Raw genomic sequence first — 24,953 nt, forward strand, 5'->3', positions numbered from 1 at the left:
GAGTTGATTTGGCCCTGTCCGTCTGTCTGTCCGTCCGTCCGTCCGTCCGTCCGTCCGTCCGTCCGTCCGTCCGTCCGTCCGTCCGTATGTATGAACGCGTCGATTTCAGAAGATATAAGAGCTAGAGACTTCAAATTTTTTTTAAAATGTCCGTAATTACAGCGCGCATATCAAGTTTATCATTAAAAATCGATAACTCATCCCGATCTTTTTTATCGATAAAAAACCTTATCGAAAACCAGTTATAAAATTATATCTTCTACACCCTTATTGCTAGAGTCTCCAAATTTTTAATGTATGCTTATATGCAATTTATACAATTTCGGTTTTTGTTAAAATTTACCCCCCACCCTTAAATTCACCCCCTCACCCTCACTTTTGTAAAAAGCGTATTTCAAATACTAGAGACTTGGGCTTTGGAATATACACACATATTTACCATATGATTACGCTCTAAAATTTTCATTAAGATCGTATGTCTACAAAAGAAATTATTTAACAAATAAATTCTCATAATATTGCCCACACTGCAGCGCAGCCCAAGCGCAGTCGCTGCTTACTGCGCAGTTAGCAGAGCGCAGGCTTATGCGTGCGTGTGGATGCATGTGTATGTATGTGTGCATAAAAAAAGTGCAGAATAATTAGAATATCAGCTTGGAGGGTTCAGGGTATCTCCTAGTCGAGCAGTCTCGACTGGAGCTTTCTTACTTGTTTTTTTTTGTATATATATTTTAAGCGCGGAATCTGTACAATGCAAGTTTAGTACCTTAACAACACAATTCGAATTTTTATATAACACCTAACCTTCTGATGTATTCAGGAGGACTTACAAATATATATATAGAATTAGCAAAAATTCTTTCTCACAATCGGTGAATACTCGTGTTTCCCGCATAGACTATTATTAAAGGGTAACATAAGAGAGAGAAAAAAGAGTAAGAGAAATGGCATTTGCTATTGAACAAGTTGTTTGCTCATTTATATATGTGCATCATTTTTTTATGTTGACATTTACATTGTTTCTGCTGTCGCTTCGTATTAATACGAATACCAGTCCATGATCACACTTATTTAATAAAATAATATAGTTTATAGAATACTAAAATTGACAAACATACATACATACATACATAACAATAACTTTACTCCATACGAAACAACAAAAGACGTAGTAAGCTACACACACATACATGTATATGTATGTATACATATGAGTACAACTGCAATGAAGAGCGCGCCTTAGATCCCGTTGTGTATTCAGCTGGGCTTAACCAAGTAACGTGCAATGAGAGTGGATTGAGAGCAAGAGTGTTAATAGTAACGCGCTCTTTGTTGTGGTTATTGTCATGAGTGGGCCAGAGCAATCAGTCTGGACTCGTCTGTCCTGTTGATCAGTCGTGTCTGGTGAGCATGAATAAAATATGGAGTCCACTTAAAGTTATGCTTTAAATACGAATGAAAGAGTAAAAAAGCAAGACTAGTTGCATATATGTAAGTGTACGTGCATACATATGTACACATGAATACATAAATAAATAATCAAAGAGAAGCTCTCATCATTTTATTCAGCCACTCAACACAAATATTTGAATAATTCTAATTTACACGCATGCATATAGACTTTAGTTTTCTGCTTCTTATTTTATTGGAATTCGTATGTGTATTTTGAAATACTTATAAAAATATGACTGAATAATTGACTGAAATGTATTTCTGATGAAATTTTTTGCTCGCCTTTGAGTATACGCAATATTTTGTCAAGCAGCGGCAGCAATTTATTCAAATGGAACTGCGCTGCGCGTTCCGCAACTACACTAGCCATTCCACACACTCACACACGTATGCTACTGCCCGAGTATATAGATAAAAGCGTGTATATGTGTATGCATTCAGCTGTAATACATATGCATATACATATATGCACTAGTGTGTGTGTATGTGCATAGCAGAAACATTAATTTGCGTGCAAGTCAATTATCAGCAGCAGCAGCAGCAGTCTACATGTGTGGTTGTTGTTGTTGCGGTAGCTGTTGCTGTTGTTGCTTTTATGCAAATATAAAGGCATGAAAAAAATGAAGAGCGTAAAAAATAACGGCACCACGCATAAAAGAGAGCTGGAGCATAGTGCAGGACGGGAGCTTGCTAGCTGAGCACAGGCAAGCATTTATGTGTGTATGTACGTATGTGTGTGTGTGTATGCTTGTATCTAAATGCTTTTATTAATTAAAAATTCAGCTGACTTAACACATTTAAAATTGTGTTTTCACATATTTGAAATAATACGCAAAAATACAAAATAAATGTGTGTGTGTATGTGAGTATGTTTGTATGGGTAAATATAATTTACAAAGCACACAATTTATTAAAAAAATATTTTCCTTAAATACAAATCAGTTTATAACTGCTAAAAGGATGTTCGGCTATAAGCCTAGGGCTTATTAAATTATTTAAAATTGACTGAAAAAATAAAAAATAATAATAAAAGTACTATGACAGAAATTTATTTATTTTTTGTTTATATTAAATTATATATTAAATTTTGTATTTTTGATATTTTTTAATACAAATTCAGTTCATCACATGTGTTTTTTATTAAAAATTAAAATGTCTGTTTCTAGGTTCTATTTTCGCTTAACGATAATATCGAATCCTCTGCAATTGTGCTCGCCCTTGTCCAGCCAGGTGAGATACTCACCTGTGGCGCTTATCTCTGACCAGCTGCGCGTCAGCGGCTGAGCAGGTCCAAACCACTTGAGCTGCTTGCACGGCGACTCGATGCTGGTGTGGAACTGATGCTGCTCCCCATCGAGATGCCAGAGGAAGACCGCGTAGCGATTCGAGCTGATCCCCAGCATGGCCAAGAAGAAGCTGTGCTCTGTCACCTGTGCGCCTGCTGAGAGCTCACTCAGGCGCAGACAGATCTGTGCATCCGGCTGGACGTGCAGATGCAAGCGCTGACCCAGCGTGCCCGAGCTGAGGAGCGTGCCCAAGCCGTGCTCGGCGCGCAGATGCTGCAGCAGGCACTCCGTCGCGTCTAACGGCAGTTTCATTGCTGCTGATGTCTTTGGCAAGGCGCCCGCCTCCGGCTGCTCCCGCTGCTCCCGCTGCTCCCGCTGCGCTGCAGTTGACAATTTGTTGCCGCCGCTCGGCGCTGGCTGGAAAAGTTTCAGCTGTTTGCTGCATGATTTCCCAGTTGGGCAATGATAATTTTGATATTTTTCTGGGCCCAACACCTGCCCCGGACCCCAAGCCAGTCGCAGACCCACACCCACACCCACACCCCGACTCGGATCCAGACCAACTTCCAGTGCGCGCTCTTGCCCATTATTTATGTTTGCAACTTCATTGCTGTGCAATTCGTCTTGATCTTCGTCTGTAATCTGCCAACTTTTCTTACTCAACTTGAACTTTGGTTTAACGAGCATATTGTTGCCATCCTCCAGCTGTTGTTGTTGTTGTTGCTGTTTTTGGTCCTGTTGCTGTTTCTGTTGTTGCTCCTTCAGGACACTTTCCACCCTCAGCTCTTTTATCACGTTGACATTATTTTCTACTGGCGCACTTCCCTCATTTCCCACTGGCATTGCCCTAACCTCCTCTGCCGGCCGCTTCCCCACGCCCTCCCCTGCCACGCCCAGCTGCAGCTGCATCTGCAGCTTGCCCGCCTTCTTGCACTTTTTACTCGCATTCGATTTGGCCAATGCCATTTTTGGTTGATTATGATATTCATTTGTGCACTTGCTGCCATTGCTGCCATTGTTGTTGTTGCTGTTGTTGCCTTTGCTGTTGGCCATCGCATCATTCTTAACGGATTTCACTACAACAAATACAAAGTCAATTATTCCATTAAAATATATCAAATGATTTGCTATAAATTTATAATAAACTTTAATGTGTAGCTATAAAGGAAGGTGATATAAGGCTGGCATATACCCTATTAACCACACACACACACACACACACACATGCAAGTACACACATACAGGCCAACACATTCTTATACAACTCACGTATTCCTCTCTTTCAATAAATAATATATTGCATGGAATTCATCAATCCTCTGTCACATACATTGCCTGAAAAACAATATACCCGACCTACCATTGAATCGTCTACAGGGCAGAGCAAAAGTCTCCCACACTTAATTTAGCAGCAATCAAAACGCACAAAGTGCTGAGCGAATGAAACAGCAAAATTCCAGATTCTAAGTGAGTTCAACAAGTAAACAGAGCTGCTCTCCCCGCCCGGACGACAGAGGACACTCGGACAAGAGAGAAGAGACAAGCGACAAGAGATAAGAGATAAGAGATACGAGACTAGAGACAAGGGACTAGAGACTAGAGACATCAATGTTTTGTTTTCTGTTGTTGCGAACCCAGCATTAACTCGAGTTGGCAAACGTTGCTCGACCCTTATGGAAATGCACAAATTGAAAAATGCAGAAATCTGGCAGCAACTTCTTTGATAGCAGAACTCAACAAGTCTCGCTGCAGCTGGGGAGTGCCAGACTACAGAGATACTCTGGCAAAAGAGTGTGATGAGAGAGAGGCAAAGAAGGCGAGAAATAATGTAATATAGAAAGAATGTATATGTGGGAGAGAGATATACATGAATAAAGAATACGACATGAAATTAATTAAAGCGCGAGAGGAGGAGACTAAAAGACAGAGAATAAGAGAGATATAGGGGAGGAAGCACGACATGAGAGGGAATTCGAACAGACGAAGAAAGTGATGGAAAGAGAGAGAGAGAGAGAGAGAGGAAGAAAGTGTGTGTGAGACGAAGGAGCAAGAGAGAGAGAGAGAGAGAGAAAGATATGGATAGAAACGGAGAGATAGGGAAAGAATGAGATTGATGGAGTGGGAGAGAAAGTCTGATGGAGAAAAATAGAGAAGGAAGAGTCAGAAAATAAGTAGGACTATGATAGGGAGAGGGAAATAGAGTACACCTAGAGAGAAAGGCGAGAAAGAGAATATTACACAGTGAGGGAGAGAGAGAGAGAGAGAGAGAGAGAGAAAGAAAGAAAGCACCGATGAGAGAGACCGATAGATAAAGTAAATGAGAGACTGATACGAGACAAACCAGGATATAGAAAGACACACTGACGGCATAGCTATAAAAACTTTTCCGTACAATTGTTATCTAATGGGTATTTAGCTGTAGCGAAACATCTAACGACATCTGAAAACAAGGCAAACAGCAATTGGAAAAGCAGTGTCAAGCGTAAGGAACTGTTGGGCAGGGCAGAAAGCGTGAAAAACTTTTGCAATTTATGCAACATAATTATGCAACAAGTCTCAACTACAATAAAAATCAAATTGGAGTGGTCGAAACTGGGGAGTGCTCAACTATGAGATATCCTTGAAACCTGTGCAGGCCCAATCGATGTGAATATATGTATGTATATGTACAAGTACAACAGCCAAAAGATCTTCCCTATAGATTTAGAGACCAATGCATTCACAGGAATATACTGAGGAAGAGTTAGACGAACGGAAGGTTGAACGACCCAGCTGTCATCTTGATAAGATATATAAGGAATATATTTGTCTATACTACAGACTGGAATTACTATATATGTAGATTAGTTATACCTAACTTATAAGCTGTATACCTTTTTAAAAAAGTTTACAGGGTATACAACAGCCTACAAAACCAATGCAGCAGTATTATCCTGGATTGCATATGCCTAAAATTTAAGAGCCACGCCTCATTTGGATCCCTGTTAAGATGGTTGCTTAACCCATTTTCAGTAGACCCCAGGGTCTTAAAGCATACAACGTTTTGCTTGAATGATTCTTGGGCTACTTTTATTTATTTAAAATTCATAAAAATCTAAAACAAATTTCTTTGGGATTATGTCTCGCACTTAAAAGCGAACTTCGAGCGGCTATTTTTTTCTGTCGTACCCTTCTTTACCCACATATTCTCAGACTTGGGTGCACCTTGATACCTATTTAATTTGACAACTAAGCGTAATTTTGCAGCTGAAAACTTTTGCATAAAGCAATTGACAAATAGCGAGCCCTTCTAATGACATCTGTTGTTGCTCTTCTTCTTGTTCTGGTTCTTGTTCTTCTTTCTGTTCCAGTTGCTGCTGAATGGGGATTCGAAGTTCGCACTGAAGCAAGGTAAGCCCGCTGCTTAGGCTCATAATGGTCCGAGCCAGGACACATTATACTAATGACAGCGCTAATTTAGGCGCCATTTCAGGTAGATTACGACAAGTTGGCCCAAAACTTTTGCCCCAGCAACTGACGCACTGAAGACATATTAATAGATTCACTCGAAGACCAGCAAAGAAAAACTGGTCAGGGAGAGGTCAGAGCTACTCGGGAGTGCACGACTTACAGATGCTCTGCAGCTGAAATACAATACCTAATCACGAACTACCCAAACTATGTTTTGTCTCTCTACCACCATAGCCTTCCCAGCACCCTCCTCCTTTCCCGTCCTCTTAGTGACAAATATATTCCTAGATATAGCTAACAGCTAACACTCAGCATTGCAGTTCTATTTGTGGAATGACCATGAAAATGCATGTGTGAATGTGTGAATATATGTTTGTGTGTGTGTGAGTGCACGCATTGCTCAAATGCCAGAGTTACTTGACTTTGTCAGTTTCCCTCACGCTTTCCTTATCAACTTTTGTGTTTCTTAAGCGATTTTTATGAAATTTTTAGGTAATGCCTAAACAATTTTATGGAATATTTAAAAATTGAGATCACTTGAAATCAAAACTCAATTGTGTAGCTTAACTTAAATTTGAAAAATTTTGATAAAATAAAACTATAATGAAATCCGAAATTTAAATTTTATGAAAAAAGTAATTACCAAATTTAAAACTCTAACTTGTTAGATGCTTAAGATATATCCAAAGAACTAAAGTTTTCTAGAGCTTTAAAATAATATAATGTAATCCTTTGAGAGTGTGGGAATATGCAGAGATGATTATAAAGATCTCGAGCTTACACGCTTATACGGATGTTTGGATGGACATGATAAGGAATGGAAGGATAACCTGACGCTAAGAGCCAATTTGACTAGTCTATAAGAACATATACGGCTTAGACATTCCCTCCTTATCCCTACGACATACACGTTGACCAAACACCCATAGCCGAAACATCGCATTCTCGATACGTGCAGGGTAAGGGCAACATGTGGCACACTTTGGCCAGGTTGTTGGCCATTGAGTAGGGGTAGCTAGAAGAATCGACTTACCGCCGTCACAGGGGAAATTCTCGGCGAGCAGCGTAAATAATTTATCCGACAGCAGGCAGCGTCCGCGGGGTCCCAGTGGCACTCGGCAGACCGGACATTTTTCGGAGCGATTGCGACAATTATTGCATAGCACGTGCCCGTTGCAGCACTGCCAGCCAGGTGGCTTTATCACCTGCATTTGCGGAAGACAACAACAAAAAATATGCAATTATTCAATAAAAGCGAGACTTCACATCGTTCCAATCAAAACTTGTCCCATTCGGCAAGCAAACAAAATGTCTGAGATTCTCCAATAAAAGCAAAAATTTATTTCAATAATTTAAGGATGAAATACTTTACTTTTGAAAAAATGGCAAAATATTACAAGCGGATTTAAAATAATTCCCGCTTTTTAACCATTTTGTGCACAAAAACAGTTTTGCGCTGTTCAAGCGGCAAACGAAATTCTACAGAACTATATATATAAAGGTTGAAAAAAAAAGAACGTGCACACACAGAAACATGGGATTTGCTCACAAAAAAGTAGAAACAAAGCAACTGAAAACGGGTGTTATCGACTGCATGATACCCGTTAACGCTGTTTAAGGCTCTTTCTTTTGGAGCAATCTTTTCAGGAATAGGTAGTTCATTAAAAATCATTCTGATATATACAAACCAAACTAAATCTCTCTCTGTCTCTCTCTAGGTGTAATACATTTATAAGATGGTTCATTAAAAATCATTCTGATGTATAGAAATCAAACAAAATCTCTCTCTCTCTCTATCTATCTCTCTCTATATCTCTCTCCCTCTCTCTATCTCTCTCCCTCTCTCTATCTGTCTATCTATCTTCCCTCTATCTATCTATCCTCTCTCTATCTATCTATCTATCTATCTATCTATCTAACTCATTTCCTTTTTCTGTCCCTCACTCTCTCCCTCTTTCTTGTTCTCTCTCTTTCTCTCTCTTTAAACACACAATATTAAGCAAATCTGTAGATCTGAATCTGATCTATATAAAAACGATATATTACCTCACAGCTTTCCCTGTTCATAGCATACATAAGCTGAACAAAGTTAGTTTTTATGCTGTAGAGCATACATCAATAATCCATGGGCATATGCCCAAACCTCTCTAGTTTAAGAAACAATGGCATACCTGACTGTGGCTATACCCAATCTCAAGTCCCACTTCAGTGAAACATTAATTGCACAAAGCCAATATACCCTTCTCAGTTGATGAACGCGCACAGATATCGATATAGAAATTCAATTGATGCATTTTGTCAGTATTTACACACACACACACAGACAGACTCACAGACATGGTTATGTAATTCATATGTAGTGGTACGTGTTTCCATCTCAGCTACAAATATGCAGCAATAAAGATACAAATTTTGCTTGCAAATGTTTTTGTTTTTTTGTTGTTTTTTATTTTTCTGCTGTTCGTCTTCTTCTGGTATCATTTGGAAATATGAATTTCAAGCTTAACAAATGTAAAGCGATTTGCTTGCAATCAATTTAAAGGATTCCTCCTCAATATTATTTATATAGAACAATAGAATGCAACTGTTTTAAATTACATTAAAGGGCGGACAAGGAGGAATGCAGAATTTACATGCATTCGTACCTGAAAATGTTAAATTCTTCAATCTTTTTATAGAAGTTTAGGAATTTTCCGATTTAATTTCCATTTTATGAATTTTTATTCATAAATAATTTGTTAAGCTTATGAAAATGTAAATTTTATGCATATTCAATAGAAACGAAATTTCAATTTTGTATTTTATCCAAAGTCAACAAGGAATCAGCACTTTACCCACTGTCTCAAGTCATTGAGCTAGAAACATGCTTAAGTTGTTTAGAGCTGAATATTTGCTTGTCGAAATATTGAAAATCTAATGCAGCAAATCCCTTAATAACTTAATGGATTTGACTGTTTGCATAGGCAAATGGCACAGCCTATTAACATGCATATGCATGTCCTGGACTTGTGCGGGAATATTGGCTTCTGTATTTGTATGTGACGGGTAGGAGGAGGCGTGGCAGTGTGGATATTGTGGGCAAATTCTTTATGGCGATAAGGAATCGAATTGACAAAATCGGTTGAGTTTGTGTTCGTCTGAATAAATCAGTAGATCTCCGGAACTATAAACGTAAGAGATGTGGAATTCAATACATATTTAGCTGTGTATCATAGGTAGTATCGTACAAATTCTTTTTTACAATATCTCATTTCATTTTTGTAATATACATAAATATTCATATTTTGATTTGGTATTTTGAGCATAGCTTGAGGGCCTTTAGAGTTGAAGACATTTTATTGAGTATGTGATATCATTGTATGTTGTTGTTGTTCAATAAAATCGTAGTTCTAGAACTCGAGTTATTCAGGATCGGAAAATTCCGAAAAGTAAGTTTGAAACTGTTTGCAATGCTTGCATATCTATATACTAGAATGTTTCACAACTCAACTACAAGGTATTATTATAGTTGAGCACAATACCTGGCTTATAGATTGCTATCAAGTGTGGACAGCTCTGTTCAGCAAAGCCCGCCGCAAGCTGGCTTAAATGCGTAACTCAACACACTAAGCGCTATGACGCCTCCTCTCGCTTTTGAAAGGGTATTCTACATAAACAGATTTTAAGGCTAATAAACAAAATTATGCATGCAGTGTTAGCAGCAAAAGCAGGTGAGCGGGACATGCCCAGAGCTTCGTATTATGTGTATGTATGTGTGTTTGTGCATGCCTCCCTTGCCTCGCCCGTCCGAGGGACACTTTTGACTCTGGCTAAACTTTTTTCAGGTTTAATAAATTTCATTAAGAGATAACTTTACTGTATGAATGCAGTCTGCAAAAGGAAAACAAACTGCGCCAGACGAGAGCCAACTTTCGCTTTATGCTATCTAATTAATTAAATTTAGCCGCTTGCCACCTGACTTTCACCTTAAATAGCCGAAAAAGGTTCCAGCTTGAAAATTTGTATTTGGCATTATATTTGGGGCAGCAGCTGGGGCCGGCGCTGGCCTTTGACCCCAGCTGAATTGTATTGCCTGTCATGCCTAATCGACAATATTTGACTTTTAAATTTCGTAATCAATCATCGCACAGCATGCTCCATATATTTCGCCTAAGTGCCGCCAGCCAATAGAGCAAAACTAATCAAATCACATGCAATAGCAAACATTTATTAAGCAGACGAAATATTTGTGTATACAGCAAGCTCGACATATGCATGGCCACACACACACATACACATACCATTGTAGATATTAATATATCTAAATTGGGTTTCAATAAAATATTTTGAAGAAAAAAAACTAGTGAGCATGATTTGTTGGGAGTAAGCGACTACGAGATACCCGGAAGTACCTTTAAGTAGTCTGAAATGCTAGTAATAGATGATAGTAAATAGATAATGGAGATTTCTACAGGGGAGAGTTGGTATAAAATATTTTATACTACTAATTAAGTAGTCTTCTGTCTCGGACTTCAATGATCAAGTTGTTATAAGCTAAAAAAAATATAAGCTATACTGCATAGAGTAGGAATATATATTTTTCATTTCAAAGCTCTAGTTCCTGAGATCCAAAGTTCTCGAGATCTACAAATTTTGTCCTCATAGATGAGCCAAAAACCTACGTCTAACTGCTGATCAAATTCCTCATCTAGAATTTTAGCTTAAATGGCATTTCGTTTGCACATTACATTAATTCCAGGAGAAACATTACACCCTATTTAAATAGGCGCCATGATTATAGGGTATTAACAAAGACTTGCATGTAGGCAAGCGGACGAGTGTGGTTAAATTGACTTAGTTGGTTGCCCTTACGAAAAACATATTTAATTTATAATTTATATACTTTATTTACCAAGTTATTCTGCCACGCCCCCTACTCCCAGTTACATAGATGAGCCCAGAAACGTTATACCGTATTTGTACATAATCGAATTGCTGGAGGGAATGCTGCAATGAGATGGGCAACTTCACTCAGCTTGTGTGCGCCTTTTTCAGCCACGCCTCATTCGGCCTCTTACAAAGCCAATATGCCCTTTTTATCAATCTAATAGAGGATGTACCAATATACCCTTTATGCAAATTACCAAAAGGGATGCTATAGAAACTTGTGTATATATGATCAAATAGACAGAAATCTGTTTACCTTAAGAAGCCGTCTTTTAGCTGCTACTCATGTACCTATAAATACCATACCATATATACATTTTGCCCATCATCAAAGGAAGATAGGGTATAAAGCATATACTTATGTATAGATGAACAGGTCTTCCCTTACGTGCTACACAGAGTTTACTAATGTATTAACTTATACACCCAATTTGAAAAGAATACAGAGTATACAATATAGGATAATGTCTAGAAGAACAAGCGTTTCGAATTTACATGTTATATACCCATTATCAAAAGAGAACAGGGTATTACCTATAATATTATGTTTTCAAAGATCAGACAGATAGACAAAGTCGATATACCCATCAACAAAGGATTACAGGGTATACAATAGATACTCATGGTTAGGCAAACAGATTCACCAACAGACAAAGATCGCCCCAGCTCGCCACGCCTCCCCCGGGCGGACTGTGACGTGCAGTTGAACAAAAGCTCTATACCCTGCTTAATGGGGGATTCAGAAGGCTTACGTATACGTATATACGTATGTATATAGTTGAGCAGGCATATGTTATAGCATAGTTTGTGAGTGACGTCAAAGGGCGCCAGCGGGTGAGCGGGCATTAACTAACACAGCGGCAACAGTTATTTGTAGTCATGACGGCGGCGACAGGCTGTGAGTAATTGTGTAAACAAGCGGAATAGTGGTAGAGAGGGTGGAGAGGGTGGAGAGGGGTGAGGGGATATACCTGAGCATCGGGCGATGCAATCAGTGGATGCAGCTTGACGTTTCAACTTTATGCACGGTCAAGTGATTAGCAACGAAAGTTGCGCCGGGCAAAATCAACGCACAGCAGCAGCCGGAACGAGGACAACAAAAGGCAAACAAGCGCCCAGAAGCCCGCCCACAAGACCCGCCCTCCCCCCGGCCAAGTTCACTTTGGCTAAGTTGTATAATGACAAACTAAAACTAGAACTAAAAACCAACAACCGCCAACTGGCAACTGGCAACGGGCAACGGGCAACTCGCAGCCTCATCGATATGCAACTCACATGCGGCCCCAGGAGGAGGAGCAGTCACACATACATATATACTTATACATATACATACATACTGTGTACATCATACTTACATCACAGCAGACGGGACACTCCAGCAGTTGAGCAATATGTTGCAAGCATGTGGCAAACTTTTGCAGCGATTGTTGATTAATGCCGTGCTGCTGCAAGAGGGAAACATTCGAGTATAGCTGAGGTTAATCAATTTAGTATTTAGTATTTTTTAAATACTTGTGCTAAGCCTTGAAAGTTGGCAGCTTAGTTTGTAATTATGCAAAGGCAAATATTCAGAAAGATAAATTTAATAAGGCGGACAGGATTAACTAGAAGATACTTAAAACCTTAGATTTTCGGTTATTGAATGGAACGAAGGATGGATGGAAGAACGGATGGATGGACAGACAGACGGATAGGCGGATAACTAGAGTGAAGAAAGGATGAATAGACGGATGGACGAAATGAATGGATAGCCCGTTGAACAGACGGATAATCGCATAGATATCCGAATTTAAGAAAGGATAAAAAGACGGATGGACAGACATCCAGATGAATAAACGGGTGGATGAATGAGTGTATAGACCGATGTACGGATGAATGCACAGACGAAAGAATAAACAGACAGACAGACGGAACGACTAGCGGATGGATAGACTAGATGATAGATAGAAGGATTGCAGACTATACGATGATTATATAAATGCTTAGATAGACGCATCCCTTTTATCGACGACCATGCCGACTCAGCCTGTAGTTGATCAACAATATATAAATAGGTTATACTTGAGCAATCTGAAATGGAAGTCAACGATCTTGCCAAGCAAGCTGCAAACAGGGTAAAATTTAATCGAATCGAATATGCACTCAATCCAAAAACTCTCGCATCTGGGACACCCACTGCAAGTAGTCCCCACCAACGCTCTCATGAACCAATATCCAAATGTGTGTCGATTGCCGTGAAACGCACTGATTACTGCATAGTATGAGCACCGTATAGACGTGCTGAAGTGCTTGAGCCGATGCCAATTGATTCAGCAAATGATTTCGATAACGCATTAAGTAGCGCCCGAACTAACCTTCACCCGAATGCGACTGCAATTTCTATGGGTTTGTGGTGCGAGCTGCCCAAAAAGTGGGTGATTGGATTTTGGACTGTGGGCTGGTCCCCATGCTTGCTTGTCATCTATAATAAGTCGTTCGAGTGCTTGTCAAATTTGGGTCAATTAAATTCGTAATGATGCACTGCATACAAATTGTAAAATTTAATAAAACATATATTTAGAAATGTTGTTAGCCAGACAGATAAACACCTGGGGCAGTCGAGGGCGGTGTGAATACAAATGACGCCGATGTAGTAAAAGATGCAGCCCCATTAGATGGATGGAAGCTCTTGCCAGACTGTGAAGCATTCAAGACAGATTTATTAATTGCTTCTGGCGTGAAGTGTGCTCTAGTTGGTCGTGCTTGACAAAGAGATACCTGCGGCTTCCTCTACACTCTTATATATACACGAAAATGTGTTTAGAATATCGCGTGCTTGACTGCAAGATACCCTGACCAGCTGCATTTCCCTCAAATCTCATCCCATGCCTGACTAAAAGATATCCATAGCATTTATGAATATTTACACAAAAATGAACTATGAATATTCCATACGAAAATTTCACTGAAAAACCAAGAAGAAGTAAGTATATTTACCGATTTAATGGAAATGAAAGGAGCAATCCGAGAAAAACTTTTAGCTTATCCTGTGCATAGCATAAAGGAATCTGTATATCAAATTTCATTTCTCTAGCTTTTATAGTTCTCGAGATTTATATAAACAGGCGATGCAAAGCCGTATATTTACTTTCTAGTATTAATATATGATATTCTTCAGTCAGTTGCATGTCTGTTATACCCTGACTAGCTTTGCTCCAAGGGTATATGCTGTAAATTATAATTGCTGACTGGACAAGACTTGAGCATAGGAGGGGATATAAATATTTGATCTAAATCTGAGATGAGACAGCTACAAATGAGTAAAATATGTCATTTGCTTGGCACGACTACAGTGAAGTCTACATTAATGGACTTTAATAAGTAAATAAGAATGCTTCAATAACAGCAAAACCCTATTAAGAGAATAGCTCAATGGTTAGGCGGAATCGCTTCCATGCGATGACATCCACTCAGTGTTTGTTTCATTCCCCTATCAGTCCTTTCATTTCAAGATCCTTCCTTAAACTTACCTCAACATGTGCCGCCTCCTGTGAATCAGCTGTCGTCGGCTGCTGTCGCCACATCAGCATGACCACGTGATCAGCGCCTGTTAGCCAATGCTCGCGCAGTCGCTTGGCCAGCTCGCTGATCCGCAGGCCCAGGACATCTCGGCCATTCAGCTGCAACAGGGTATCTCCGATGCAAATGCCACCCAATTGGGCATTCGAGTCGCTCTGCACACCGCTGACCCACGGATACGGATCCCAGGGAGCACGACTCAAATTCAAGCCCAGAGCACCGGTCGGTGCCTTGACAATGCATTGCTGCAGCATAATCTCCGAGCTATAAAGCAGAGTGAGAAAGAGAGTCTATATAAATAAATATATAGTATGTTTGCTATGTGTAACTACCCTCCCTGTTGACACCTTCAAGGGCGCACGTTCAAGACATTTGAAGTAATTTATATATTAGCTTACGCATGGACAGCGCAGCGAGTGGGCTTACCACATCCAAGGATGCCTCAGCTGTGGGGGCCTGGCTGACTGACATAAATTTTGGCTCATTTTCAACACCTCAAATGTGTGCCAGACGTGCAGACACACACACACACACACACACCCACGCACACTCACACACAGACGGTCATAGGTAATATCAAAACACATTCATATAATATTGGAAAACCAGTGAGAGAGTGCCTCAGTCAGCTCCCGACTGGAAGCTACTCCAATGCTTTAAGTTCTCTAAAGTGGAATATCAGCAATTAAGAGACCTTAGGTATATATTGTATGAAACTGAACTCGATGATTCTGCTATGAAGGTAGGCAATTTCTCAAGATTTTTTTGGTATGTATCTAAAATTCTTAATACAAATAATCTTTCTATAGCTTACAAGAATCTGCATATCAAATTTACAAATAAATCGAAAAATCTTTACATATAGATATAATAGGAATACTATACTCGAGCTCTCGCCAAAATAATTTCTATATTTATTGACATAATAGAAATGACATGCGATATTGATTAAAACTAATAAGGTTTCAATACGTCTGTTATATATGAAGACATAGTCCAAATTTCAGGTCTCTAGCTCAAATAGTTCTCGAGTTCAATGAGTCTAACGAGAAAAGACAGCAGACGAATAGACAATATCCACACCAAAGCAACTCAACGCATCGCCCACTGCCGCCTCTCACACCAACAGCACGACCTGCTTACGCTTCTCCCATTGCTACAGGGTATATGAATATAGAGCGAAATGAATGAAAAGCCGTAGTTTTAGTTTGAGACCCGCTTCAAGGTTCGCTTTGGCATGCAGCGCACGTAGCAAACGCTTGCGTACCTCAATCAGCGGCGTTTTCTATTTCTTTTCGGTTCGAGAGGGCGCGCTGCTTATAATGTTTGCACCTTGCCCAAGCACAATTAATTAGCCGGCTGTTGAAAGTTGGCACGAAAGAACTTTGCCTACTGTTCGAAATTAAGCATACGCCGCATTAGCCGCAGTTGCCGCAACTGGCAGCCAAAATAGCGTCAAATTGCGCACATAAATCAAAAGTGGTGGCAAAACTTTGGCATTGCAATCACTGAAACAAATACCAAAAAAAAACAACAACAAAAAATCAAATAATGGAACGCATAACGAATTAAATCAATTAAGATCACCAGGTATAGGCATGCATACATACATACATACATACATATTCGTATATACATACATACATCGCAGCCGGAACTGAGAATCGAGAGTTGCTGTAATTTGTATGAATGAGTCGCGGCGGGCAACGCGAGTTCAAGTACATCAAGTATACGCAGTAGAGGCCGCTCTCAAACAGCATCCGCAAGAGCTGCTGAATGCTGAGAGAGCAAACGCGACTGATAAATACCCTGTGCCCAATCTATTGCAGCTGATGAGAATGTATGAAAATTTTTATATACAAAATATTTAAATTACCAATATAAAAACTAATAGACTATTTGCATACCGTTTAAGAAGCTATATAGAAATGCATAAATTTATTTATTTTGATAGTGTTTTATGCAGGGACGCAAATCATGTTGTATGTAGTAATGAGAAAAGTTATTATATGTAAAATAATATATACGAATAATGCAGCTGAATTTGTTGATAAATAAAATAAATAAAAATGCCCATAGGCTACACAATTTAAACTTTTTGTATACCCTGTATTGAAATTGAAATATTTGAAAAGTTGACAAACCTAGAAAGTTCTATTATTTGACAGACTCAATTCCGCAATCTATAAAAATATTTTACAATTGTTATATAGACCTTGGTATACCCTGTACACAATGTAAATTTCTGGAAATTGTCTGAAAATCATCTATGTTATTTAGCGCATCTTTAAAATCTTTACATACCCTGTAAAATTGTATATGCCAGTGATATAGATGATTTATTTTTCTATAAAATTTTAATAAACAGTTCTATCATGCAGAGTTTCGATAGGCGTCGAGTATGCTCGACTAGAACACACTTAGCTATTCCGCACAGACTTCCATTAATATTATTTCATAATTATAAACTATTTATTACTTCTTGATTTGGCAGGCTACCCATTTAGAGGAATGAAAGATTCAATAGTGAGCAGCATTCACACTCGCACACACATGCATACACATACATGCATTCATATATACGCAGTAAACTTGCTTTGGAGTTAAACGCGCTTCCACTTCACTTCTTGTTGGCATTGGCCATGAAATTTCTGTGACGTCAAACGCGTTAACGCGTTCGTAATGGAAAGGTAAAGCGAATGTCATAATTAAAGCGAATAAAACTTGAGCAAAGGCATTGCCCAAACTGTTACGAATATGGTAAAGCGAATTTAATTACTTAAGAGCTTAACCGAATAATTAAAGCTTGTCCAGAGATAAATTTGTTGTAAGGTCCATGCTTATAGATGTACTACGAAATAGATGTGCTACGAAATATGCCAACTATAAAATTAGGTAATACTCAAAAGATTGTGAAGAATATAGGATGGTCCTTATGAATCAGATCACCAATAGTCGTGAACCTGTGTCTGTATCTACGATATCTCATGATTAATTTAAATCTATATAAAGATCAATTTAATAATAGGTGTTAAATACAGACGAAATGTGGTCTAGCTGTACTGTTGTTGAAGGCACTATCTTAGGAGCTTGCTACGCCCCGTTTACTAATAATATAATATCGTTATGTAAGAATGGTCGATACAAGCTCCTATTATATACTTCACTTCTCTAGCTCTCATTGAGCTCAAGATATATTCGAATTTATATACTAAGGTCTAGATATACCTTCTCAAGATTTTAATCGGTTTTCAATATAATACATAAGTATGTCCAATTCCGAGACTCTTGCTGCAAAAGCAATCGAAAGTAATATATAAAGCAAATATATTGCAATTCACGTTTTTGCACGCCCCCACTGGGTATATTAGACGAGGTCACACACGCTTAATCACATTCCACATCAGTTTTCAACATTCCACACACCGAAAAACAAAAAGTATTACACAAAACCAATATACCCATCTTCACTTCACGAACCAATACAATAACAAGCCCAGTTACTCAGGTGAATGTCTTAAGTGCAGCACTAATTAGCCGTTATAAATCGGCTCATGATGCGCTCCAATAATTCCCAATTCAAATTTTTATATAAATTGCAACATTTACCGTTATACGTAATTTGTTTGGTTTCAATAACGATTTGATGTGATTTTTAGTTCGGAAGCAACAGCTTCTAAATGAACTAATCAGTGACGCGCGCGTATTACAACTAAAGCAACGGAATTGTTAGCCCAACAGCTGACAGCAACAAAAATAAACAGCTGTTGCAATGTAATGCAAGCAAAAAACAAGAAAACAGCAAATTACACATACACACACACACAAACTCGCATGCAAGCAAAAGATATGCAAACAGACAAACATAAATAACCCCATACATACATACATACATGTATGCACACACACACGCGAGCACATGCGTGCAAGCGAAATGAAAAATACACAAACAAACATACATACCTAAATAACGGCAAATATACATGTGAGCAAATGAGTGCAAGCAAAAGATATACAAACACACGAGCACATGTGTGCACATGCGTGCATACGCGTGTATATCTGTGTGTGTGTGTGTGTGTGCGCGCGTAAAATTAACAGTGATTTTTTTTTTTGCCGCTTTCGTTTTCAGCCAATGACCAGCAAGGCGAGACAAAATAAAACAACAGCAGCAAAAACAACAACAGCACGCGAGCATTGCGTCACCGTTACACAAATGCAGCAACAACAACAACAATCACAAGACGCAAAAAAACCCGAAACAAAAACAAAATACAGCGAAACGCTCGACAGAGACCCAAAAACCTCAAACAGTAAAAATTCGCTGCGCGCATGCGAGCAGCGCAATCGCAGCCTACTTCGACAGCAATTACAAATGCATACGTGTACACAAGTGTGTGTGTGGTGTGTGTGTGAGTTTTTGTTTGTCTGTATGTATTTATTTACATAAATATTCATAGTAATTGTTGTTTACACACATTTCAGTTAACAAAAGCAACAAATTGTTCGCATTGATTTGTGTAAAAATGGTTCCTGTTCCTATACAATTTGGAAGCCGGCGAAAAATGAAAAATTATTAAAATAACAAACACTCTTTAACAAAATTGAGCTACTTTATGCTACAAGTGTAAGCTGGTATAATAGTTAACATATTTCTGTGTCTGAAAATCGCTACTGCTTTAAGTATTTTATCGAGCTATGTAATACATATGTATAACAGTTTACAATAAACTAAATATTTGAATAAATCCCCATTATTTTTTAAGAATAATACTTTCATATCACTTGAGCTTCGTTGTACGGTTTCAGTACGGACAAATGTTATTTATATAACAGTTTTTAACTTTCATATATCAAAAGTGAGCTATTCTGTGCTTAAGAATTATGCATCTATGTTGGCTAATATGACAAAAACAAAAAAAAAAGAAAAAAAAATTTACTAAGTTTATTAAACATAAATTAAACAAATTTTTGTAGGCAAATGCATTAGTATAATAATTTATGAACTTTGATTTCTAGATCTAGATCATAAAGTGGCATATTTCTGTTATAAATGTGTTAACCACTTTTTTATATTTCCAAAATACGCTTTTACACATGCTTTTACACAAGCTTGCTTTACTGCTTCGTATAACAGTATGTTACGCTTGCTAATATTCCAAAACGTTATACCCACTTAGATGTACCACAGAGTGCCTCATCTATATAAACAAAATTATATTTTTTCCGCTTCATATCACGTTACTCTCGCGCCCAAAATCTTTGTTGTCCAGTGTAATCAGATTGCAGCAGAGCTTTTCGTATTAAGACACTAGCGCGAAGGTCATTTGCTTCATTAATATAAAGTCTTTGTGATTAGCCAAGAGAGTTTAATGACAGCAGAAGAGGAGGAGGAGGCGGAAGAAGAAGGAGACACAGAACAGAAACTCACATACACACACACAAATGATAAATGTATTCAAATTTAACAGCTGATTCCATGGAATTGTCCACTTTTCTTTCAACTTACTGAATTGTTTGAAACTAATTTATTATTGCTATTATCGAGTGGTGAGCAGCACACGCGAAATTCGTGCCGGCACCACAATTCCACTTCCACTTCGCGTTCAGCGTCACCTGCGCAAACTCAAAGAGCTAAAAGCGAACTGCGACTTCGCAGCGCCACACAAAAGTCGCAGTCGCCAAGCTCAGCTCAGCTCAGCTGACCTTAGCTTTAAAGCGCCATCTGCAGAAAGCTTTCGATACCCTGGGCACGGTTGAATATTGTGCGTAAGCTGGGTATATTGAGATGTTGCAAATTCTGTAATTGTAGTGAGTGACAATATAAGGAGTGTTTGCATGATTGAGCGGGATCTATAGCTATAGAGCCTGTTGGTCTATCTGGGTATTCGGCTGTTTAAATACATTTATCTCGAGAACTACATGTGCTAGACACTTGAAACTTGCAATCTTTATCCTTGAATATCGCACTAAATACTCTTCCTTAATTTCTTTCCAATATTCCGACTCATTTTTGGGTGTCAATGATGGTTTATGGTGTATAACTTGAAGACCAGTAAAGCTAGAGATATCAAATTAGGTATTTAGAGTTATCTGATAAATACGAAGATTGTAAGTAAACTTCTTTTCAGATATAAATTTAGTTTTGATAAAAATGTATATTGAGAAGTTAATTGTTAAAAGTAGAAACTTGAAAATTATTATGCATACAACTTTTACTACTCTAATCATATCTTGAAATTTGCAATTCAATCGTACGATTAGAAACAGAGTTCAATGAAACCACTTTTCATTACGGCTCGCTCTACGGAGAACAAGAGCATCTTCTACTCCTAGTAAGCCTTGCTTGTGTATGTGTGTGCCCATAAATATGTATGTATTTCAAGTGGGCGCATAAATCTGCACATATTCCATGCGAAATCTGCTTTTCACTCGGGTCAGGGTATCTACCAGTCGTGCATGTACTAATCTTGACTAGTCTTCCTCTTGCTAATCAAATTAGAAACATTTAATAGTATTATATTTTCATTCTTTAATTAAATCGTTTCATTTGTGTTTTCCCATTTAATGCGATCCTTAAGCAATAAATATTTCTGGCAGTTTACTGTACTTTGCCAATAAGTGGTTCGCCTTCGGATTAATAAAAACTAATTGTTGTTCGAAACGAGCCAATTGAAGACATGAAATTTTATGCTCAACGCTGCGGTAGCTGTTGCCTTTGACAGAGACAATGATAGATGTTTCTGTGATATACATATGTATATATAATATATGTACATATATTTGGTAAGCAGCTTCCGTCGTCATCTCCAATTTCAAGTGCAAAGCAATATCCATTAAAGCTACAATTTAATTCCCTATATAATTTAGGAAAATTAAATTAAATTCATATTAAAAGCTTGTTTCGAGTTCTTAGTTGAGCTTTGATAGACTCTACGTGCCTCATATTCCCTCACTTCTTCCAATCATTACCAGCACTACCGGCTATACCGACATACATACATATGTACATGTACATGTGTTTTCTGCTACTCGCCCAAGCAGAGTATATTGGCTTTCTACGAACTACTTATGTATATATATCATATCTGAGACCATCTGAGACCTACTAGTGAGTAATAGTAGTTAAAAAGTATTCATATAATGCTTCTACACTTCAAATAGCATTAGTGTAGGGTAACTATTAGCCTGGGTCAATGTTAATAGCTATATAATTTTTACAAATAACCTCGATCATCAAGTTTTATGACTGAATTTTTAATGAGATACAGATGGATAGAAAATAAGCTATAAACGCCTACCGAAGGCGTGGCAAATCGTAGATACTTATGTATGTCTGTCTGTCATGCAGCTCTTGAGTGAGGCCCATCTAACGTCATTGTAGCTCTCTGGAACTATTCCACAAATAGAGCTATCTGAATCAACCAATAGTTAAAATTTGAAAATATAAATAGATTTATACAATTTCAGTTGTTTGTTGCCTTACGAACGAGTAATATGCAGTCGAACCCTCCCGCCTCCGCTTGCTAACAATATATAAAGCCGACCAACTGTTCAAATGTTACAATGACAATTCGATTCGACTCAAGCACTCTTCGGCAGCTGAAATGTGAATGCTAATGGATTTACCTATAGACTTCCATAGGCCCTACGAAAAGCTCTCTGCGAATGCAACGGTTAGCGCTAAACGAGTATTTCATAAGAAAACAAAAAACTCCACATATGGATGCTGATTCGCTACCAGCACAGCGAGCGAGCGAGTCAGTGAGAGAGAGGGAGATAGAGAGTAAGAGACTGGGATAGCTCATCTAAACAGAGAAGCCGAATGCAAATCGAGAGTTTAGTATGTTTTGGAGTGAGCGCGCGATAGGCACGAAACGATTTAGATGCTCCGCAGCTCGAGTAACGCCAAAAATAGGCAAAGAAATAAAGCGCAAAGCGAAACATAACAAAATACAGTTAACCTTAGGCAGGCAGCGAGTGAAGCGCGCGTTACACGTGTTCGATGCAAGCGAATAGCATAAACACAAAATCCACATCCACATCCCCAGAGCCAATGGCAGCCAGTCCTGTGGAACGCATTTCGACCGTGCGTCTGCTAAGAATCCCGCGCGCTGCGCCAAAGATTGAGGCATATGGATTTCGTTTGACGCGCAGCAAATGGGATCCATATCCTTGGGTAATGTTTTTCACTCAAGCTGCTTTCTTTTTCTGCGGTAACTGTTATTTTTTCCGTTCTATTGTAGGTGTGTGAGGTGGCCGCTGGCACACCTGCATCGCTGCGCGGTCTAAAAGCCGGTGACTGCATTCTGAAGGTCAGTCTGGTTTATGCAAATATTTTTCAATTTAAAATTTTGTAAACATTAATCATTTAGCTAACAATTCTATATATAGCCAACTTTTACTTGCACACGCAATTTGATATCTCTTAAAAAACTGATTACTTCAAATTTATTTTAACTGTTTACATAGCCGCGATTTGCCACAGATTGCTCTCTCTGTCTCTCTCACCCACTCTACAGCATGTGTGCTGAAGTGCTTACGACAGCCGTTAAAATTGTATGTTACGTTAACAGCTGTCTGTTGCTTAACAGCGCTGGCCTTTTAACAGCACCTAAGCAGTGTTACTGCTTAATCAATGCAACAAGCAGTTCGATACAAACAAACAATGTGTTCAATATGTAAATAGAATACATCTTAAAATTAATTATTCGATTAGGTTCCACAGGAAATAGAAAAGATTTGGATTCCACAACATATTTTTGAGTTATTTATATTATTATGTAAAATTATTGTTGGTAGAATTGAGTATCTCTCCTACATAAAGTAAATCGGTTTTTGTATACTTGCCCCAGTTCCGAGAAATTGTTTTGCTAGGCTGACCTAGGGTAAATCTTACAAATGTTATATAACTTCTATTTGTAATTCCAGATTAATGACATAGATATTCTCGGTATGCGCATAGCTGACGTAGCTAAAATAGTCAAGAGCCGCAAGGATCAGGTGACAATTCTCTGCTGGAACAGCAACTGCCAGCTGGACAGCGAAGAGAACGTAAGTAGGAATTCTAATACAACGGTATTATTTTCTAATAATATCTCCAATCACTCCCAGACTATCTGCTGTGTGCCCATGCCAATTGCCCTGAAACGGCTCGTCATCATTGTGGACAACATTTTGCGAGTCATCGAGTGTCCAGTTTGTAGATCTCTGATAACGCCGCCAGTTCTACAGTGCCAGAACGGACATTTGCTCTGCCTCGAGTGTCGCATTCGCACCGAGACGTGTCCCATTTGTCGTGGATATTTCACGCCGATTCGCTCATCCGTGGCCGAAGAGATATATTCGGTACTCGCTCTGACCTTCGAGCGACTCCTGCCCCAAGGCAAGTTTCGTCAACGGTTCTTCGCCGATTTCACTTTGGTCAAGGAAATCAACTGCGAACGTTGCTCGCAGCCAAACAGCAGGAAAACATCTTCCGGTTCCTTGAAGCACGCAAAGTTCCTGGACAAATTCTTCACTATCCAAGCGACTCATCAAATAGAGCCCAGTCTGAGCTCAAAGGAAATGCACACGGCGTACCGACAGCTGGAGCGGGGCCACGAAAACATTTCCAGCTGAAAATGAAAGAATCAAATTGAAATAAATTAAAAATTTATATAATTTCTTGTGAAACTGTTTCATCTGAGCTCAGACCTATTTGAGCATATTGGAAAGGATTTTAGTCTATAGCATGCTTCACTTTCAGTTCCCCATACCCCATACCCCATGGAACCCTGTCAAGATACAAAATAAATTCATTACAGAAAACAATAGAAGACAATTGTCAAGCCACAAACCACATTATATGTATGTATATGTATATACTGCATATACATATGTATGTGTACATGAATGTGAGAAAACTCTCTTAAACCACAACTGACTTTTCCATGAAAAATCAAACTTAATACTCACTTGCATGTTGCAACACGTCTCTGGACCTCAGAAGAAATTATTCAATATTTTCTGCTGTCAATGGCAGCGCTTACAACAAAAGCTTCGTTCAAAATGCAATATTATAATATATAAATGTAATTATATGTAAAACAGTCTTGACATTTGCAACTAAAAGGAAAAAGAAGTGTTGCCTCAAGCAACAACAGGTTGACTAGCAAATACCCAGCAAGCTGCCTAGCTTTTCTTTACTCCTTTTGCTAGTGTAACAGCCCTACTACTACTACTACTGTTAGTACTACTACAGCTACTACTACAACTACAACTATTACTACTACTACTACT

The 24,953-nt window shown here is 38.6% G+C and overlaps 2 protein-coding genes across 4 annotated transcripts; one reads left to right on the forward strand and one right to left on the reverse strand.

Annotated features, from left to right (window-relative positions):
• Positions 1–1,368: 1,368 nt before the first annotated feature.
• Positions 1,369–24,335, forward strand: LOC108621654 (uncharacterized). The gene is made up of 5 exons (XM_018019093.2): positions 1,369–1,491; positions 22,143–22,851; positions 22,919–22,987; positions 23,604–23,726; positions 23,787–24,335. The coding sequence occupies exons 2-5, from the start codon at positions 22,678–22,680 to the stop codon at positions 24,291–24,293; spliced, it is 873 nt and encodes a 290-aa protein (XP_017874582.1). The 5' UTR covers positions 1,369–1,491; positions 22,143–22,677; the 3' UTR covers positions 24,294–24,335.
• LOC108608870 (uncharacterized) lies at positions 2,486–20,316 on the reverse strand. 3 transcript variants are annotated; one of them, XM_089461810.1, is made up of 5 exons: positions 20,182–20,316; positions 14,624–14,936; positions 12,470–12,556; positions 7,222–7,393; positions 2,486–3,814 (listed from the first exon to the last, which is right to left on the reverse strand). In XM_089461810.1, exons 2-5 carry the CDS (start codon positions 14,924–14,926, stop codon positions 2,622–2,624), a joined length of 1,755 nt encoding a protein of 584 aa, XP_089317936.1. In that variant the 5' UTR covers positions 14,927–14,936; positions 20,182–20,316; the 3' UTR covers positions 2,486–2,621. The 3 variants fall into 3 exon arrangements, with proteins under 3 accessions (XP_089317936.1, XP_089317927.1, XP_089317934.1); XM_089461801.1 differs by having other exon boundaries at positions 12,470–12,559; XM_089461808.1 differs by lacking the exon at positions 20,182–20,316 and adding an exon at positions 18,282–18,392 and having other exon boundaries at positions 12,470–12,559.
• Positions 24,336–24,953: the final 618 nt, after the last annotated feature.

The sequence above is a fragment of the Drosophila arizonae genome, chromosome 2 (genome assembly GCF_054131065.1).
Source record: "Drosophila arizonae isolate 15081-1271.41 chromosome 2, UAZ_ARI_1.0, whole genome shotgun sequence".
NCBI classification, from domain to species: Eukaryota; Metazoa; Arthropoda; class Insecta; order Diptera; family Drosophilidae; genus Drosophila; species Drosophila arizonae.

Coding starts and splice junctions, on each gene's coding strand:
- LOC108608870 (XM_089461801.1), bottom strand. CDS start 14,926: ATGCTGCAGCAATGCATTGTCAAGGCACCGACCGGTGCTCTGGGCTTG. Junction 12,560..14,623: donor AGGAGGCGGCACATGTTGAG/GTAAGTTTAAGG, acceptor TCCCTCTTGCAG/CAGCACGGCATTAATCAACA. Junction 3,815..7,221: donor GAATTTCCCCTGTGACGGCG/GTAAGTCGATTC, acceptor TATTTGTTGTAG/TGAAATCCGTTAAGAATGAT.
- LOC108621654 (XM_018019093.2), top strand. CDS start 22,678: ATGCAAGCGAATAGCATAAACACAAAATCCACATCCACATCCCCAGAG. Junction 22,988..23,603: donor CCGGTGACTGCATTCTGAAG/GTCAGTCTGGTT, acceptor TTGTAATTCCAG/ATTAATGACATAGATATTCT. Junction 23,727..23,786: donor AGCTGGACAGCGAAGAGAAC/GTAAGTAGGAAT, acceptor AATCACTCCCAG/ACTATCTGCTGTGTGCCCAT.